Genomic DNA, 19,452 nt, shown 5'->3' with positions numbered 1-19,452 from the left:
GTCCATTTCAATTATCTTAGTTTTAATGTCAAATGACTTATTTATAATACTCTAAAGCTAAGATGACCACTCATCATTACTATTATTAAATATTTCAGTACGCAAGTACAAGTTATAACCTTTTTTCTTTTTTTTTTAGATAATATAGACAGAAGACAGGGAATGGGAAAGGAGGGAGTGGGAAGACAAGATTTATAAAATCAAATTAGACACTAAAAATAATAGTAGGTTGCAAAAAAAAAAAAAAAAAGGCAAGTAGTTTTTTTTTTTTTCTTCAGAAAACACACAAACTTTATTAATAATTAAAAGCAGTAGATATGTTATAAAGAAGTGCCTGTACAAGAAAACAAAAACTCTCTTCAATCCAAATAGAAAAATCAAAGATGCCTAAAGCATGTTTAGCTAACTGGTGAGCAGGAATATTGCCATTCCTACGAACATGAGAAAATAAAACATTCTGAAACTCAAAAGAAGTAACCTGCATCCCATAAATCAAAGCAGCAATTGTTGAAGCAGCATGAGAATTTCCACTAATAGCATGAACAATATTAAGTGAATCTCCTTCTAGAACAAAGTCCTGAATACCTATATCCTAAGCAAATTCCAAAACAGATTCAAAGGCCTTTGCCTCAACTTCAATAGCTCTTAGAGGACATCGAAATTTCTTGCTAAGACCTGCAATAAAATTTCCAACATGGCCTTGAATCACAACCCCCACTCCAGCTTCTTTTTGTTCCTTAAAAACAGCTTCATCTACATTAACCTTATAAAAAGGAAAAGCCGAAGGCTCCCATTTTGAAACATGAGCTTGAGAAAGCTTCATTGGGACTTCCATAGCCGTCCAATACTCCAGGTAGTGAGGACACCATAGAATCAGTTGCTTCCCATTCTTCCTTAATCCACCATGCTGAACTTCATTCCTATTTGTCCAAAGTGCCCATATAATTGTGATTGCAACAGCCTGATCTTCACACAACCAGTCTGCCTTCATCAAGATAAACCATAGGAAATCCATAAAACACCTAAACTACACAGAGGCAAAGTCATTGAAATTTTGAAATAACATCCATGTTTCACGTGCCTTAGGACATTCCCAACAAAGATACAACAATGATTCCAAATTATCACCACATTCCTCACAACCACCCTCCAATATAACATGCCTATGTACTAGATTCGCCTTTGTTGGGAGAATATCACAGGATGCCCTCCAAATAAAGTGTTGAATCTTATGAGGAACTTGGATCTTCCAGAGCTTTTTCCAAAACAGCCTCATGCTATCACCATCCAAGCTTGAATCAGATTCGATAGGCTTACTCAAATCCATAGCAACTTTGTAGGCACTCCTAACTGAAAATAAACCATTTGAAGTCTCTACCCATAATTGTTTATCTTCAGGAAGCCGAGTACTCAGTGGAATACCTCCTATAATTTTTGCCTCAAAGGGAAGGAAAATACGTTTAAGTAAACTAAAATTCCATCTCTTATCTTCAACATCAATCAGATCACTAACCATAGAGATTTGTGGATAAATAACTCTAGGGGAGATAACCTTAGATGAAGGAGAGTTAGGAATCCACTTATCCTCCCATATTCGGATTTTTTGACCATTGCCAACATTCCATCTAATCCCTTTTTTAACAATTTCTTGGGCTACATAAATACTTCTCCACATGTATGAAGGTCTATTTCCCAAAGAGGCATGAACAAAATCACAATCTTTAAAATAACGAGCCTTAAAAACTCTATAAACAAGAGTATTATTAGTCATTTGAAGTCTCCAGCCTTGTTTAGACAAAAGAGCCAGATTAAAAGGCTTAAGCAGTTTGAAACCCATCCCACCACATGATTTAGGCACACACAACTTCTCCCAACTCAACCACACATCTTTCTTTCATCTTGTTTTTGTCCCCACCAAAAATTTCTAATCATACTCGTCAAATCATCACAAAGGGAATTAGGGATTTTGAAGCAGCTCATGGTGTATGTTGGGATAGCTTGAGCAATTGTCTTGATCAAAATTTCTTTCCCGGCTTTAGAAAGCAACTTCTCCTTCCATCCAGCTAACTTTGTTGCCAATTTTTCCTTCACAGCATTAAAAGTATTTCTTTTATTCCTCCCAACTAAAGATAGAAGACCTAGGTATTTTTCGTGCTGTCTAATAATCTGAGCTCCAAACCTTGTCTTAATTTCTTCTTGAAGTTGCTGATCTGTATTGCTTGAGAAAAACAGAGAGGTTTTAGCCCTATTCAATTGTTGGCCAAAAGCATCTTCATAAACTTTTAAGACATGCTACAAAGAATCACACTCCTCCAAGCTAGCCTTACAAAAAATAAGACTATCATCTGCAATAAATAAGTGTGAAAGAATAGGAGCACTACGACAAAAAGCCACCCCTTCCATCTTACCTTCTTGTACAGATTTTTTTAATCAAAGCAAAAAGACTCTCTACACAAATTAAAAAAAAAAAAAAAAAAAAAAAAAAAAAAGGAGACAAACGATCCCCTTGCGATAAACCTCTTGAGGGAATAATATTACCTCTAGGTTTACCATTAATACGTACAGAATAGGAAACATAAGAGATATGTTGCATCATCAAACCCCTCCACCTAGAATTGAAACCCAATTTTTCCATAATTTTATCCAAACAAATTCACTCCACTCAATCATATGCCTTACTCATATCCAGCTTTAAAGCCATCTCTCCAATTCCCCCTCCCTCCCTCCCTCCTCTCTTAGAATTGATGTGATGCATAGTTTCAAAATCTACCAAAACATTATCAGTAATTAACCTTCCATGCACAAAAGCGCTTTAGGAATCACTAATAATTTTTGGTAAAACTTTTTTAAGTCTATTAGCAAGAACTTTAGAGGCCAATTTATAATTTATAAATCACATTACAAAGACTAATAGGACGATAATCAGTAATACGCTTTGGATCTTTATTTTTTGGTACTAAAAAAATATGGGTTTCATTAAATTTTGGTGGAACAGTACCAAGATTAAGGAAATCCAAAACAGTTTTAGTAACCACACTTCCAATAGAAGGCCAAAAGTGCTAGAAGAATAAGAGGGGCATACCATTTGGACCAGGAGATTTAAGAGGATACATTTGTTTAAGAGCTTTATGAACCTCTATTCCTTGAAAATCACCTGTAAGTCTTTCATTCATATCTGTAGAGACCTTTGGAACAATGGCTTCCAATAATTCAGCAAAATCTGATGGGCAAGAAGACTCAAACAAGTCAGAATAATATTTAAGCACCACACCCTCCACAACTTTGTCATCCTCCTGCCAAATACCATCTTCATCAAACAGCCCCTCAATACAATTCTTTTGATATCAATTAGATGCTTTTGAGTGGAAATAACTTGTATTTCTGTCACCTGCTTGAAACCAGTTTAGGCAAGATCTCTGATGCCACATCAAGTCTTCTTTGTCCAGCCAACAAATGAGCTCCACCCGAGTATCCCTCATGGAGATAATATTTTCTGGAGAAGTTGGTTGCATTTCTAGCCACTGTAGATGCTTTTGAAGATGGGCAATGTTCTTCCCAACATATCCAAAACAATTTTTGTTCCAAACCTCCAGCTTTGCACGACAATTTTCCAAGCAACTCTCAATTGGAAACTCAGTCCCCATATGCAAACCTTCCTCCCAAGCTGAGTTCACAACATCCTCACAACTTGAGTCTTTCAACCACATAACTTCAAACCTGAAAATCTTAGTTTGCACTGGTTTTAATTTCTTCCTCATCAGATTCAACACTAGCGGATTATGGTCAGAAGCAAAAGAAGTTCTATGAAAAAGCTTTGCTTGAGGAAATTTTATCACCCAATCTATTGTTGCTACAGCCCTATCAAGCTTTTCTCTAATTTATGTTCAATCAGATTATTGATATAGCCAAGTAAATTTAGGACTAGAGAAGCCTAAATCACGAAGACCACACCAATTTAACGCATCTACAAACTGCTGCATTTGTTAAGTAGGCCTGGTGGCACCACCTTCCTTCTCAGATGAACACATAAGTTCATTAAAATCACCAATAGCAAGCCAGGGCAGCTGAGAAAGACCACTGAGATATTTTAATAAACTCCAAGATTCATATCTAAGAGAGGTCTCCGGTTGTCCATAGAAACCTGTAAGATGCCACCACCCCAAACCATCTCCACTATTCACCTCAGCATCAATATTAGATGGAGAATATTTTATAACATTAAATTGTATATCATCTTTCCAAAATAAAGCTAACCCTCCATTACTACCTCTGCTGGGAACAATCAATCCTTGTTTGAATCTACAGTTATCACGAATCTTCACCATCCAATCTCTATCAGATTTTGTATCCATTAGAAAACCAATTTTGGGCTCTTCTATCTTAATCACCTTTTTTAAGGTATCAATTGTGCGAGGGTTCCCAAACTTCCGACAGTTCCAACTTAACAGACCCATTGGTCCTGGTGGGGTTGCTCAACAGCCTCCGCTGATCCAAAATGAGTAGCTAAGAGTTCATTTAGCTTCAAAGTTTCCTCCTCAATTTTTACTTTCTTCTCCTGAGATATAGAGAGCATAGAGCCACTAGTCTTTCTCTTGAAACCCAAAGCCTCCTCTTTATCTCCAACAATGTCCTTGATACCCTTTGGAGGAAGTCTAACCCAAACACTTTTAATATTTTCCTTAATCTGACACTTGTCCTTCTTATCCAAACTTAAAACTTTAGATTTTAAACTAGCTTTGCCTTTAGACCCACAGTATTTCCTTCCCTTATCCACAGGATTCCACACTAACACAACCATCAGATTTTCCAAGATTCTCCGTAGCCCCACAATTCATGGGATTAGAAACGTGAATAGCATGCAACTTATCCATTTTGTCAACTACCTCTTTATCTCCAACAATTTCGGAATTTGCATCACAATTGAGCTCAAGAGGTACTTCTAAACTAATCGTATCAGACTTCCAAATATTCAAATTTGAACCTCCACCATCCTCGATTAACTCCGTCTATCTCCCTAATTTTTTGCACAAAATTCGAAACTGCATCACCAACTTTTGAAATTTCAGTAACTTCCATTGACTCCATATCTAACTGCCTATTTCCAATATTAACTAGCTTCTGAGACACCTCCACCTGGACCACCTCCCCCAACTCCTGATCAAAACTACCACCACCTTTCTCCATCTCCAATGAAATCCCAGTCACCAGCCTATGAACAGAACCAGTTAGAGTTTGATTAAACTTACGAGGATTATTCAACATTGAAGCTTCTCTTGATGGTATGAAGGAGTCTTCGCCAAAACCAGCAACTTCAGCAACTGATTTTCTAGAATTATTGAACCGAGCAAACGCGAATCCATGGACCAAACTGTTGATCTTCCAACTTCAGAGAGCATTTACTTCTCAGCCAAAGAGGACAATCCTTATCATCATGAGTAACCCTCCCACACCAGTAACAGATATTCGGTAATCGTTCATACTTGAAAGAAATCCAATTCTCACGACTCCCATCCAATGAAGGTCTAAAAGTCTTGGCCACTGCATCAATGTTAAGATTCCTCTTCGTAAGAAATTTTGCCACTAGAACAAACTCATGAATTTGTTTATCCTTTGAAATAGATAAACTTTTTCCTTCTTTATGAGTAAGAGAGAGTTTATTCCACGTAAAGAGCAAGATCATCCATAACAAGAAGAAACTGTTTCCCAAATCCCACAAAATAAACCCACAAGCCTTGACAGTAAACTAGTTACAACAAGGAACAAAGCAACTCCCCACAGAAAGTGAAGAAAACCAACTACGTACTTCAGCTTAAAAGTTGAGGGCATCAACCTTCATAGCCGAGAACCACCCTGTTATTTTAAGGGCAAGCAGCTTGCGTCATCGTATTGGTACAAAAAGTTGATAATAACTGGACTATATTATGCTAAATTTGAAAATACAACCAAATATTCATTCACTAGTGAGCGCAGAAACACTCTCACACACACTACGTTTCAGCCACGGCAAAACTATGGCCATTCACTTTCGCACTCAAGAGCCAAGACGAGTTCTCCACGTGTCACAATACAATACCCCTAATTCACTTGGCTGAAAAAAGGAAGGAAAACGAGCTGCCACAGCAAAAATTGCTTGGTCCACAAAAATTTATACAATTTTATAACAGTTTTAATTCATCACGTGTTAAGTTTTGAGTGATAAAACAAAAATAAATAAATAAATAACAATTTTTTTTTTTAAAGAAGAGAAATAAATAAAAAGGGGCTCTTACGAAAAAATATAGTTTATTTATATACCCCCAATTAGACTACACCTATGTGTTGGAGAGCATACTATAGGATAAAATTGATATGAAAAAGTTTGACCACAAAAACTTGCTTGTAGACTAAGGCTATAATTCTAGTTAATACTTTTTTTTTTTAATTGAATGTAAATTTTGACAAATCCACCATTGAATTATATTTTCTTATTATATCCTCATGCTTGCAAAATTTTAATAAAATTAAATATCAATAACTACGTCATCAATCAAATGTTTTAATTTTTAATTTTTATAGTTTAAAATTATATATAAAAAATTATACATAAAATTATTTATGGATCGAATAGTAAATAATATCAAATTGGCAAAAAATTTGACATGTGTTTTAAAAATATAAAAAATACGCAATTTAACAGTTAAATTTTCCAAATATGTAACTATGTTAATTTGTTTAGTGAGAGTTGTAGTTATAGTCTACAACTAAGTTTGTTGCCAAATTTTGCCCAAATCAATAATATATTAAAGTCAAAACAGAATCAAAATCCAAATTAACTTCTAATTGTAGTCTTATTTGCTCCAAGAGTCCATTTTAATTTTCTTAATTTTAATGTCAAATGACTTATATATTTATAATACTCAAAGCTAAGATGACCACTCATCACTACTATTATTAAATATTTCAATATGAAAGCACAAGTTATAACCTTTTTTTTTTTTTTTTGAGATAATATAGACAGAAGACAGGAAATGGGAAAGGAGGGAGTGGGAAGACAAGATTTATAAAATCAAATTACACACTAAAAATAATAGTAGGATGCAAAATAAAATAAAAAAGGGCAAGTAGTTTTTTTTAATAGAAAACACAAAAACTTTATTAATAATTAAAAGCAATAGATACATCATGGAGAAGAGCCTGTGCAAGAATACAGGGACTCTCTTCAATCCAAACAGAAAAATCAAAGATGCCAAAAGCATGTTTAGCTAACTAGTGAGTAGGTATATTGTCATTCCTAAGAACATGAGAAAATAAAACATTCCGAAACTCAAAAGAAGTAACCTACATCCCATAAATCAGAGCAGCAATTGTTGAAGCAACATGAGAATTTCCACTAAGAGCATGAACAATATTATGTGAATCTCCTTCTAGAACAAAGTCTTGAATACCCATATCCTTAGCAAATTCCAAACCAAATTCAAAGGCCTTTGCCTCAACTTCAATAACTCTTAGAGGACACCAAAATTTCTTGCTAAGACTTGCAATAAAATTTCCAACATGGCCTCAAATTACAACCCCCACTCCAGCTTCTTTTTGTTCCTTAAAAATAGCTCCATCTATGTTAACCTTATAAAAAGGAAAAGCCGGAGGCTCCCATTTTGAAACATTAACTTGAGAAAGCTTCATTGGGACTTCCACAGCCGCCCAATACTCCTCCAAGTAGTGAGGACACCATAGAATCAGTTGCTTCCCACTCTTCCTTAATCCGCCATGCTGAACTTCATTCCTATTTGTCCAAAGTGCCCATAAAATTGTGATTGCAACAGCCTGATCTTCACACAACCAATCTACCTTCATCAAGATAAACCATAGGAAATCTATAAAACACCTAAACTACACAGAGACAAAGTCATTGAAATTTTGAAATTACATCCATGTTTCACGTGCCTTAAGACATTCCCAACAAAGATGCAGCAAGGATTCCAAATTATCATCACATTCCTCACAACCACCCTCCAATATAACATGCCTATGTACTAGATTCACCTTTGTTGGGAGAATATCACGAGCTACCCTCCAAATAAAGTGTTGAATCTTATGAGGAACTTTGATCTTCCAAAGCTTTTTCCAAAATTGCCTCATGCTATCACCATCTGAGCTTGAAGCAAATTCGATATGCTTACTCAAATCCATAGCAACTCTGTAGGCACTCCTAACCGAAAATAAACCATTTGAAGTCTCTACCCATATTTGTTTATCTTCAGGAAGCCGGGTACTTAGTGGAATACATCCTATAATTTCTGCCTCAAAGGGAAGGAAAATACGTTTAAGTAAACTAAAATTTCATCCCTTATCTTCAACATCAATCAAATCACTAACCATATATAACCTTAGATGAAAGAGAGTTAGGAATCCACTTATCCTCCGATATTCAGTTTTTTTGACGATTGCCAACATTCCATCCAATCCCTTTTTTAACAATTTCTTGGGTTGCATAAATACTTCTCGACATGTATAAAGGTCTATTTCCCAAAGAGGCATGAACAAAATCACAATCTTTAAAATAACGTGCCTTAAAACTCTATAAACAAGAGTATTATTAGCCATTTGAAGTCTCCAACCTTGTTTAGTCAAAAGAGCCAGATTAAAAGGCTTGAGCAGTTTGAAACCCATCCCACCACATGATTTAGGCACACACAACTTCTCCAAACTCAACCAAACCATCTTTCTTTCATCCTATTTTTGTCCCCACCAAAAATTTCTAATCATACTAGTCAGATCATCACAAAGGCAATGAGGGATTTTGAAGTAGCTGATGGTGTATGTTGGGATAGTTTGAGCAACTACCTTGATCAAAATTTCTTTCCCGGCTTTAAAAAGCAACTTCTCCTCCATCCAGCTAAATTTTTTGCCAATTTTTCCTTCACAGCATTAAAAGTATTTCTTTTATTCCTCCCAACTAAAGATGGAAGACCTAGGTATTTTTCATGTTGTCTAATAATCTAAGCTCCAAGCCTTGTCTTAATTTCTTCTTGAAGTTGCTAATCTGTATTGCTTGAGAAAAACAGAGAGGTTTTAGCCTTATTCAATTGTTGGCCAGAAGCATCTTCATAAACTTTTAAGACATGCTGCAAAGAATCACACTCCTCCAAGCTAGCCTTACAAAAAATAAGACTATCATCTGCAAAAAATAAGTGTGAAAGAATAGGAGCACCACAACAAACAGCCACCCCTTTTATCTTACCTTCCTGTACAGATTTTTTAATTAAAGCAGAAAGACCCTCTGCACAAATTAAAAAAAGATAAAGAGACAAAGGGTCCCCTTGCTGTAAACCTCATGAGGGAATAATATTACCTCTTTGTTTACCATTAATACATACAGAATAGGAAACAGAAGAGATACATTGCATCATCAAACCCCTCCACCCAAAATTAAAACCCAATTTTTCCATAATTTTATCCAAGCAAATCCACTCCTCTCGATCATATGCCTTACTCATATCTAGCTTTAAAACCATCTCTCCAATTCCTCCTCCCCCCTCTTAGAATTGATGTGATGCATAGTTTTAAAAGCTACCAAAACATTATCAGTAATTAACATTCCATGCACAAAAGTGCTTTGGGTATCACTAATAATTTTTGGTAAAACTTTTTTAATTCTATTAGCAAGAACTTTAGAGGCCAATTTATAATTTATAAATCGCATTACAAAGATTAATAAGACGATAATCAGTAATACGCTTTGGATCTTTATTTTTTGGTACTAAAACAATATGGGTTTCATTAAATTTTGGTGGAATAGTACTAAGATTAAGGAAACCCAAAATAGTTTTAATGACCACACTCCCAATAGAAGGCCAAAAGTGTTGGAAGAATAAGGAGGGCATACCGTTTGGACCAGGAGATTTAAGAGGATACATTTGTATAAGAGCTTTATGAACCTCTATTCCTTGAAAATCACCTGTAAGTCTTTCATTCATATCTGTAGAGACCTTTGGAACAATGGCTTCCAATAATTCAGCAAAATCTGATGGGCAAGAAGACTTGAACAAGTCAAAATAATATTTAAGCACCACACCCTCCACAGCTCTATCATCCTCCTGCCAAATACCATCTTCATCAAACAGCCCCTCAATACAATTCTTTTGATATCGATTAGATGCTTTTGAGTGGAAATAACTCTCAATTGGAAACTCAGTTCCCATATGTAAACCTTCCTCCCAAGCCGAGTTCACAACATCCTCACAACTTGAGTCTTTCAACCACATAGCTTCAAACTTGAAAATCTTAGTTTGCACTGGTTTTAATCTCTTCCTCATCAGATTCAACACTAGCGGATTATGGCCAGAAGCACAAGAAGTTCTATGAAAAAGCTTTGCTTGAGGAAATTTTATCACCCAATGCACTGTTGCTACAGCCCTATCAAGCCTTACTCTAATTTGTGTTCCATCAGATTGTTGATATAGCCAAGTAAATTTAGGACCAGAGAAGCCTAAATCACGAAGACCACACCAATTTAACGCATCTACAAACTGTTGCATTTGTTGAGCAGGCCTGGTGGCACCACCTTCCTTCTCAGATGAACACCTAAGCTCATTAAAATCACCAATAGCAAGCCATGGGCAGCTCAGAAAGACCACTGAGATATTTTAATAAACTCCAAGATTCATATCTAAGAGAGGTCTCCGGTTGTCCATAGAAACCTGTAAGATGGCACCATCCCAAACCATCTCCATTATTCACCTCAGCATCAATATTAGATGGAAAATATTTTATAACATTCACTTGTATATCATCTTTCCAAAATAAAGCTAACCCTCCACCACTACCTCTGTTGGGAACAATCAATCCTTGTTTGAATCCACAGTTATCATGAATCTTCACCATCCAATCTCTATCAGATTTTGTTTTCATTAGAAAAACAATTTTGGGTTCTTCTATCCTAATCACCTCTTTTAAGGCGTTAACTGTGCAAGGGTTCCCAAGCTCCCAACAGTTCCAACTTAACAGATTCATTGATCCCGGTTGGGCTACTCAAGAGCCTCCGCTGATCCAAAATGAATTGCTAAGAGTTCACTTAGCTTCAAAGTTTTCTCCTCAATTTTTACTTTCTTCTCCTGAGATACAGAGAGCATAGTGCCACTAGTCTTTCTCTTGAAACCCAAAGCCTCCTCTTTATTTCCAACACTGTCCTTGATACCCTTTGGAGGAAGTCTAACCCAAACACTTTTAATATTTTCCTTAATCTGACCCTCATCCTTCTTATCCAAACTTAAAACTTTAGATTTTACACTAGCTTTGCCTTTAGACCCACGGTATGTATTTTTCCTTTCCTTATCAGGTTTTCCAAGATTCTCCATAGCCCCACAATTCATGGGATTAGAAACGTTAATAGCATGCAACTTATACATTTTGTCAACTACCTCTTTATCTCCAACAATTTTGGAATTTGCATCACAATTGACCTCAAGATAATTATCACCAGCATCCCGACATTAAAACGCTGAGTCGTACGCCATAAAGGTCTAAAAGTCTTAGCCACTGCATCAATGTTAACATTCCTCTTCGGAAGAAATTTTGCCACCAGAACAAACTCATGAATTTGTTTATCCTTTGAAAGAGATAAACTTTTTCCTTCTTTATGAGTAAGAGAAAGGTTATTCCACTTAAGAGCATGATCATCCATAACAAGAAGAAACTGTTTCCCAAATCCCACAAAATAAACCCACAAGCCTTGACAGTAAACTCGTTACAGCAAGAAACAAAACAATTTCCCACAGATAGTTAAGAAAACCAACTACTACAGCCTAAAGGTTAGAGCATCAACCTAGCGGAGAAACTCTCCTAGAATTTTCAACAAACACTTATCGTGTAGCCCACAAAATAAGCCCACAAAATACCCACAAGCCTTGACAGTAAACTAGTTACAACAAGGAACAAAGCAACTCCCCACAGAAAGTGAAGAAAACCAACTACGTCCTACAGCCTAAAAGTTGCGGGCAACAACCTTCATAGCCGAGAACCACCCTGTTATTTTAAGGGCAAGTAGCTTGTGTCGTCGTATTCGTACAAAAGGTTGATAATAACTGGACTATATTATGCTAAATTTGAAAATACAACCAAATATTCATTCACTAGTGAGCGCAGAAACACTCTCACACACACACGTTTCAGACACGGCAAAACTATGGCCATTCACTTTCCCACTCAAGAGTCAAGACAAGTTCTCCACGTGTCACCCTACAAAACCCCTAATTCACTTGGCTGAAAAAAGGAGGGAAAACGAGTTGCCACAGCAAAAATTGCTTGGTCCACCAAAATTTACACAATTTTGTAACGGTTTTAATTCATCACGCGTCAAGTTATGAGCAGTAAAAGTAGTGTGAACAAATATACATTTACAATTTCTTTTTTATTTACTATTTATTTGACAAATTGTGACAAAAATTAAAAAAAATTTGGTGGTTTTGCTCAAAAATATCCAAATTGTTGTAATAGTGGGGAACATCGCCACTTATCACACTCTAAAGCGTGGCTACTTATCACACTCCCAGTTTTTTCTCTATATATATGTCCAACTCTCACTCTTCTTAGTTCATACTCCTACAGCAATACAAACTTAAAAAACTAAAAGTACGGAGAAACACAGTTTTAAGACATACATGGATGTTTCAAGACATTTCTCAGACCCACAATATATAATGGGGTCTGACGGGTTAGAGAGTGACAATGCTGGCACGGTGAACTCAATGGACGGCGATGTCATGTTGGCTTCGAGGAATCCTAAGAAGAAAGATGGGAGAAAGAAGTTTAAGGAGACAAGACACCCAGTATACCGTGGAGTAAGGAGTAAGAACCCACATAAATGGGTTAGTGAAGTGCGTGAGCCGAATAAAAAGTCAAGGATCTGGCTTGGAACTTTTCCCACCGCAGAAATGGCAGCGCGTGCACATGATGTGGCGACCATTGCACTCCGCGGTCGTTATGCATGTCTCAATTTTGCCGACTCGTTGTGGAGACTTCCAGTTCCAGCATCGACAGCAGCGAAGGATATTCAGCGGACGGCAATGGAGGCGGCTGAGGCATTTCGGCCGGCAGAGTTGATCGGTGTTTCTGGGGATGACTTGACGCAGAGTTCAGAAAATGAAGCTACAGTGGCAGTGGCTGCGGAGACAGAGATAGAGCCGGAAGATACGTCTTTTGTGGATGAGGAGGAGGTTTTCGGCATGCCTGAGCTGATGAGAAATATGGCAGAGGGGATGATGTTGCCTCCACCACCTCATTGTTATGGTGGAGATAACATGGAAACTGACAGTGAGGTTTCATTGTGGAGTTATTCAGATTGATTGTTATTGGTAATATTATAGCATAATGCTGCAGTGTGATGTCAGGGAAAGTTGGATATGGCGATGTCATACTGTACAAAAGAATTTGTTGTAACATTTGTTTGCACCAACAGAAATTGTAACCCGTTTTGGGTTTTAGCTATATCAAACTTTAGTTGAACTGGATGTAGCCCATTGCTAATATTCTAATAAAGTAATTGGATTTTGTGTTTGACGTGTTAAAATAAGGAGGTGATTATAAAAAGATAAAGAGAAAATAAATAAATAAATAAAATAAAATGTGAACACATTAACATAAAATAAAATGTTCTGCAGAAGAAGAAGAAGAAGAAGACGTGGAGACGTAGTGGACAAAGCTCAAGTGCTGCCATCTGAAACTCTCATCCTTTCTTCACGTGTGTGTGGGTTTTTGAAACAAGAAAGAGATGAAAAGAATCAGGGCAGTGGCGGGTTGTTTGTGGAAGCATTCGGCCATGGCTAGGGGAGAAAGAAGGAAGTAAAAGAAGTCAGAGAAAGAAGCTGATGGGAATTGAGAGAAGACAAAGGAAAATTATTGGGCCACTACTTTCTTCTCACATAGAGGTGGGTAGAGGTGGGGTATAGTAATAAGAACCCACCTCGTGAAAAAAAAAGTATACTCCCGAAGCACTCAATAATAATTCAGAGGTAAAAGGATAGGATATTGAAAAGGAGTGTGCCTATTGGTGGAATAGATTTCTCTGGGATAAGGTTTGTGGATTTTAGTGTGCGCTTGAATTGGAATGAAAAATTAAAATTATTTTCCTATTAAGCTTATTTTTGGTCTTATTCATGGGCCCCATTGTATTTTTTGATACTATTCATGGGCTCCACTATACTATTTCAACTAACTTTTACCTTTATCTACCGTACGTTCAGTAATAAGTTTTTACTTTCAGCGGTATCCAAACATACCCTTAATCTTAGAGCAATTATATGTTTATAATATATTCATAACGACAAATTTTAGATAGCAAATTGTTATTGGGTCTCATTTAAATTACGTCACTTTTTACTTGTTATTAAATAGTTTTTCTATTTAGAATTTATTGTGATAATATTATGTACGAAGCATTATTTGATTTATTCTGAAATCTTATTTTTATTTTTTTTATAAAAAAAATTTCTTAAAATAATTCACTAATATATGTCGGACATACTTTAAGTAACCCTCAATCATAAATTCACTGTACGTATTTTATCATCTTTTGCACCATCATTTTGGCTTTTGTGACAAGTTGATAGCTTTTTCTAAACGGTTAGTTTTTTATTATTTCGGATGGTACAATTTCAAAAAGTTGTACCAAATTCAAATAAAAAAGCATTGCAATCTAATGTGATATTAAAAAAGGCAACGCCGGCATGTGGGTTAGTGGTGGGAGTTGGGAATAGAGCTCCTTGGAAGCTTCCTTATTTATAAATAGCTAACATATTTTTGTTTATTTATAATAAAACCCCAAATTTGAATATCTTTTTTTCTAACTAACCAATCTAATCACTTTATTATCATTTTATTTTGTAAAACACTATATCAAATTCAACAAATATTTTTAAAAAAATTATCAACAATTTATATCATTTGGCTTAATAGTCATAAGTAATATATATAACGGTAATTCTGAAATTGTATGCTAAAATAAGTCGGTATCAAAATATTTCATTTTAATAAAAAAATAAAAAATAACACCAAATCGGCATTCATAACATCAACTAAACATACGTGAGTTTCTTTACTTAAGGTCCGTTTGGATACAACTTATTTTGCTGAAAACTAAAAACTCTATAGCAAAATAATTTTTAAATGTGTGAAAAATTACTGTTCATTCTGTTTTTTACTATTCATAAGCCTAAAATAACGGTTCATGGACAATGAACAATGCGATCGTCCAAGAGGAAAAAAAAAAAAAAAAAAACCCTGAAAACGCGCAAAGAAGCAAAACGTGGCCATGGACATGAATCCAAACCCACACTTAGTGAGGGGGACAAAAAGCCATTGCTTATAACATGATGGTGCTCCACACTTTCGGGGTGAGAAAAACTGAAAACCACTTCACTATAAAGTGGGATGGAGATGGGCAATCAGGGTCACCTTCACCTCAAACTTATAATTCCATTAATATTAAATCCATTAAACAATCATAACCAGCTGTTTGATTCAACATCATCCTTCCTAACTAATAATAAATTCTAAAGATTCTATAGAGGAAAAACAAGCTACATCAGCTGCTTGCTTCATTTCATAGAGGTTGTAATCTCTGTTGCTTCATTCAACATCATTTTTCCTGACTAATAAAGATTTTATAAAAAAGCCATTAAAAATAATGACACATTTAATATGGTAACAAGGCTGGTATTAGGTGCACAAAAATAAAGTTAATTGCGATTGTTGGACAGCCTATCATGTTGCCCGAAAAATAAAAATTTAACCATCAGCAGGCTGCAACATACAGTGCCGCATATAAGAATAAAAATATTGAAATATTTCAGAATCAAATAGGAACAATTGATGCTGATATGATCTTTCTGTGCCTAGCAATAAAAAGGTCTCAAAGTCACCATTAAGCCTTTTCATTTTTAGGATATAGCCCTTCTATTCAAGGATTCTAGAACATTGATGCATAATCTTAATCATAAAAACTACTCTCAATGCTATAGAATCAATGGAAAAACAATACATTGTCTTTCAGGTTTAACGTTCAATTGTACCTAATTAAAAGGTTTAAAATCCAGAGTCTACTGTAATAGGTATACCTTGATCAGAGATTCAGAGGTAATACAAATTCAGTTTGCTAGATGCTCATAAATAAGTTTATTTAACAACAATATGCGAAATTAATGAGTCACTCATACACAATATATAGAAGCCAATGAATTTGGCCTTCATTTTTTTGGGGTTGAAGAATGTAGAATTTTGCCTTTCTTTATTTAGCTACAAAATTGATTGTAGTCTATGGTTACAACCTACTCAATATTTTTTTATTAGAGGTGAATTTTGACAAATTCACCGTTAGATTACATCTTCTTCTATTTCCTCCATGCTTGCAAAATTTCTAGAAAATTAAAGATCAATAACTATGTCATCAATAAATTTTTTAAATTGCAAGTTTTTGTAATTTAAAATTATACATAAAATATAAACTTATAGATCATATAGTAAATAATATCTAATTGACACAAAATTTGATATGTGTATTAAGAGCGTAAAGAATATGTAATTCAACGATTAAATTTTCAAAATATTTAGTAATATTTATTTTATTGAGTAAGACTGTAACTTTAATCTACAACTAATTTTGTAACTAAATTTTTTCGTAAAAAATATTATATATATATATATATATATTTTTCAATTCTGAAAAAATGAAAACCAATATATAAAAGAGCACTCAAGATTTTGGCATAGTATGGGAACTCTAAGAATTAACTCATTTTACCATCTCAAAAACTACTTTATCAATTATACTATATCATTTTATAATACAACTAACATCTCAAACTCGATTCTCAAAAAAAAAAAAAAAAAATCTCAAACTCTATTTCGTTTACCAGTTTATTTAAATATTATTTTTTATTCTATTTCTCTCTCTTCCTCCCTCTTCCTCTAGGCACCGGCCAAAAAAAAAAACACACACACACACACACATAAAAACCCAGAAAAAACACACACAACAACCATTATAGCCCACATCAGCCACCACAATCACAATAGCCACCACCACCATGCCACCCACCAAAACCCATTAAAAAAAAAACCACCAAACAACCATAACAATGCACTGCCACCCCCACATATCCTAGCACCACTGACCAGGCCATCAAACCAAAACCAAAACCACATTAAACACAAAACCATCAAACCATCAGTTCAAACCAAACCAAAACCCCATATATCCCAGCAAACCCATTTTAAAAAACCACCAATGGAGCCACCAACGAAGCCACACACACAACACCCAAACCAGAAGAACCACCATCAAATAACCAAGAGAAACCCACCAATCTCCACACCACAACCCACCTAACCCACAACTCCAAACCCACCACCTAACCCACGACCCACACAGCTGATCCATCGATCCAAACCCATCACCTGACCCACCAAATTCGACTCACAACCCAGCTCTATCACCACTAGATTCAACTCACGGCCTAGACTGTAACCCACAGCATCTGCGTCTTACTAGCGTGAAAGCCCAACCACCAGCACAAAGAGAAAGAGTGGGAGACGAGAGCAAGTCAAAGAAAGGGTGAGAGGGAGACAAGATACTGAAATGAGGAAAGAGAGAGTGAAAAAAAGAAAATGAATTTGACACAAAGGAGAGAAAAAGAATAAACGAGATTAAAAAACTAAATACAATAGTCTACAGTAACTTCTAATGGTAAGAGCATCACCAACAGCCTCTTCAAATTTTTGCCTGTGTTTGGAGAGTGAACAGTTCATTTTATCTTTTGCCTACTTACTTTTTCAAATATACTTTCCAATCGACTCTCTATCCTTTTCTCTATCCCATTTAAATATTATTTCGTCATTCTTTCTTTAATATTTCTTTTTCAGTCTTCTTTCATTCATCTAATTTTAATGAGAAGAGCTACATTCTTAACATTTTACAATATTTTCACAATAAATCATATGTGATAAGTTATTACTAATTTTAATTTGAACATATTACTTAAATTTTTTTTTCATCAGTATTAGTTAATAACAACCCACCACTTAAAATTTGTTGTAAAAATATTGTAATAACATTTCTCAATTTTAATTTCTTATTCTTTATTTTATTTTTCCCTTATCTTTTTTTTTTTCATCCACACGTTTCTTTTCTTTTTCTTTTTTCCTCTTTTTTTCTCCTCCACACCTTTCTCTTATCTCTATCTTCACTTTACTTTTTTCCTTTCTTCTGCTGGAGCTCTATCTTCACTTCTCTTTCTTTTTTCTTTTCTTTTCTAGCATTTCGTCTCTTCACTTTTCTTTTTTCTTTTTTTCTCTAGCACTTCGTCTACTCCAGATCATTCAAGAAACTCTCTCTCTCTCTAGATGGGTCCCTTTTTTCTCCTCCCACCACCGCATGTCCTCCCTACTTAGGCTCAAATGGGTCAACTTTGCTCTTCTTCTTTTTTTTTTTTTTTGTTCTAATTTGATTAGTTTTAAAATTGTGATTTGAGTTTGTATTCTGATTAAGAGCTCCGTCGATTTTGTGCTTCTACATGTTTTTTTTTTTGTTTTTTTTTTGGTTTGATTAGTTTTATTTTATTGTTCAGATTTCATTAGGCTTATGAGAAAGATTTTTTTTGTGTTTCAAATCTTTCGATTGGGTTTTTGTTTTGATTGTGGTATGTTTTAGTTTGTAACCGTTGAGATAGAGAAGCACGAGAGAGTGAAGATTGAAGAATGAAAGAGAAAAGGGATGAGAGAGAAAGAATTTTTTTTTATTCAACCGGGTATTATTTTAAGCATGAATATTGTTAGATATGCTATAGTATTTGCTACACTACTCTCCATGTTAAGAGAGCTACTGTAGCAAATCTAAAAAAAAAATTTGGAGATGGAGAAGCTGTTGGACGGGTTTTTTTTTTTTTTGTGAACAGTGACTTTTTTCTCCAAAAAGTAGAGATAGCTAGTCTACTGGTGATGCTCTAAGAAACCACTGTAACAAACTTGTAAAATTTTTTAGGTTTACAAGTCCGAGTAATGCATCATTTTAATGGTTAGATGCTAAAATTTAGCATATCCGGAGTTTTACAACTCCGGATACTAATGCTCTAAGAATGGCTAAATTTTTAAAGAAAACATGTCACTATGGTATATCAAACTGCATTGCACGCATATATATACAAGTGCCACTTTAAGAGCAACATTTGCGACATACCGCTAAAGTAGATAAAGTGGCAAGAGTAATAATTTCCCGTCAATAATCTTTGAAAATACTTTATTTCTGCAAAGCACAAAAGCCGGTCCCCTGAAGACAGAACAATCATAGCCGTAATCAAGGGATCTTGTAATTTTCAATAAAACAAAGAGTAATACTACAAATACAAAATATTTTACAATATTTTTACAAGTAAAAGTGGTGCCAGTTGAGCTAAAACTCAATGGTGCCAAATACAAATAAAT

At 35.1% G+C, this 19,452-nt stretch overlaps 1 protein-coding gene across 1 annotated transcript; it reads left to right on the top strand.

Moving 5' to 3' along the window:
• The first annotated feature begins 12,565 nt into the window (after window positions 1-12,565).
• On the top strand, window positions 12,566-13,569 carry LOC126697242 (dehydration-responsive element-binding protein 1B-like). The gene has a single exon (XM_050394142.1). The coding sequence runs from the start codon at window positions 12,639-12,641 to the stop codon at window positions 13,320-13,322; it is 684 nt and encodes a 227-aa protein (XP_050250099.1). The 5' UTR covers window positions 12,566-12,638; the 3' UTR covers window positions 13,323-13,569.
• The last annotated feature ends 5,883 nt before the right edge of the window (window positions 13,570-19,452 follow it).

Source organism: Quercus robur, chromosome 8 (genome assembly GCF_932294415.1).
Source record: "Quercus robur chromosome 8, dhQueRobu3.1, whole genome shotgun sequence".
Taxonomy (NCBI): domain Eukaryota; kingdom Viridiplantae; phylum Streptophyta; class Magnoliopsida; order Fagales; family Fagaceae; genus Quercus; species Quercus robur.
Note: the sequence above shows the minus strand (reverse complement) of the source record. Positions and strands in the feature narration are given on the sequence as shown.

Coding starts and splice junctions, on each gene's coding strand:
- LOC126697242 (XM_050394142.1), top strand. CDS start 12,639: ATGGATGTTTCAAGACATTTCTCAGACCCACAATATATAATGGGGTCT.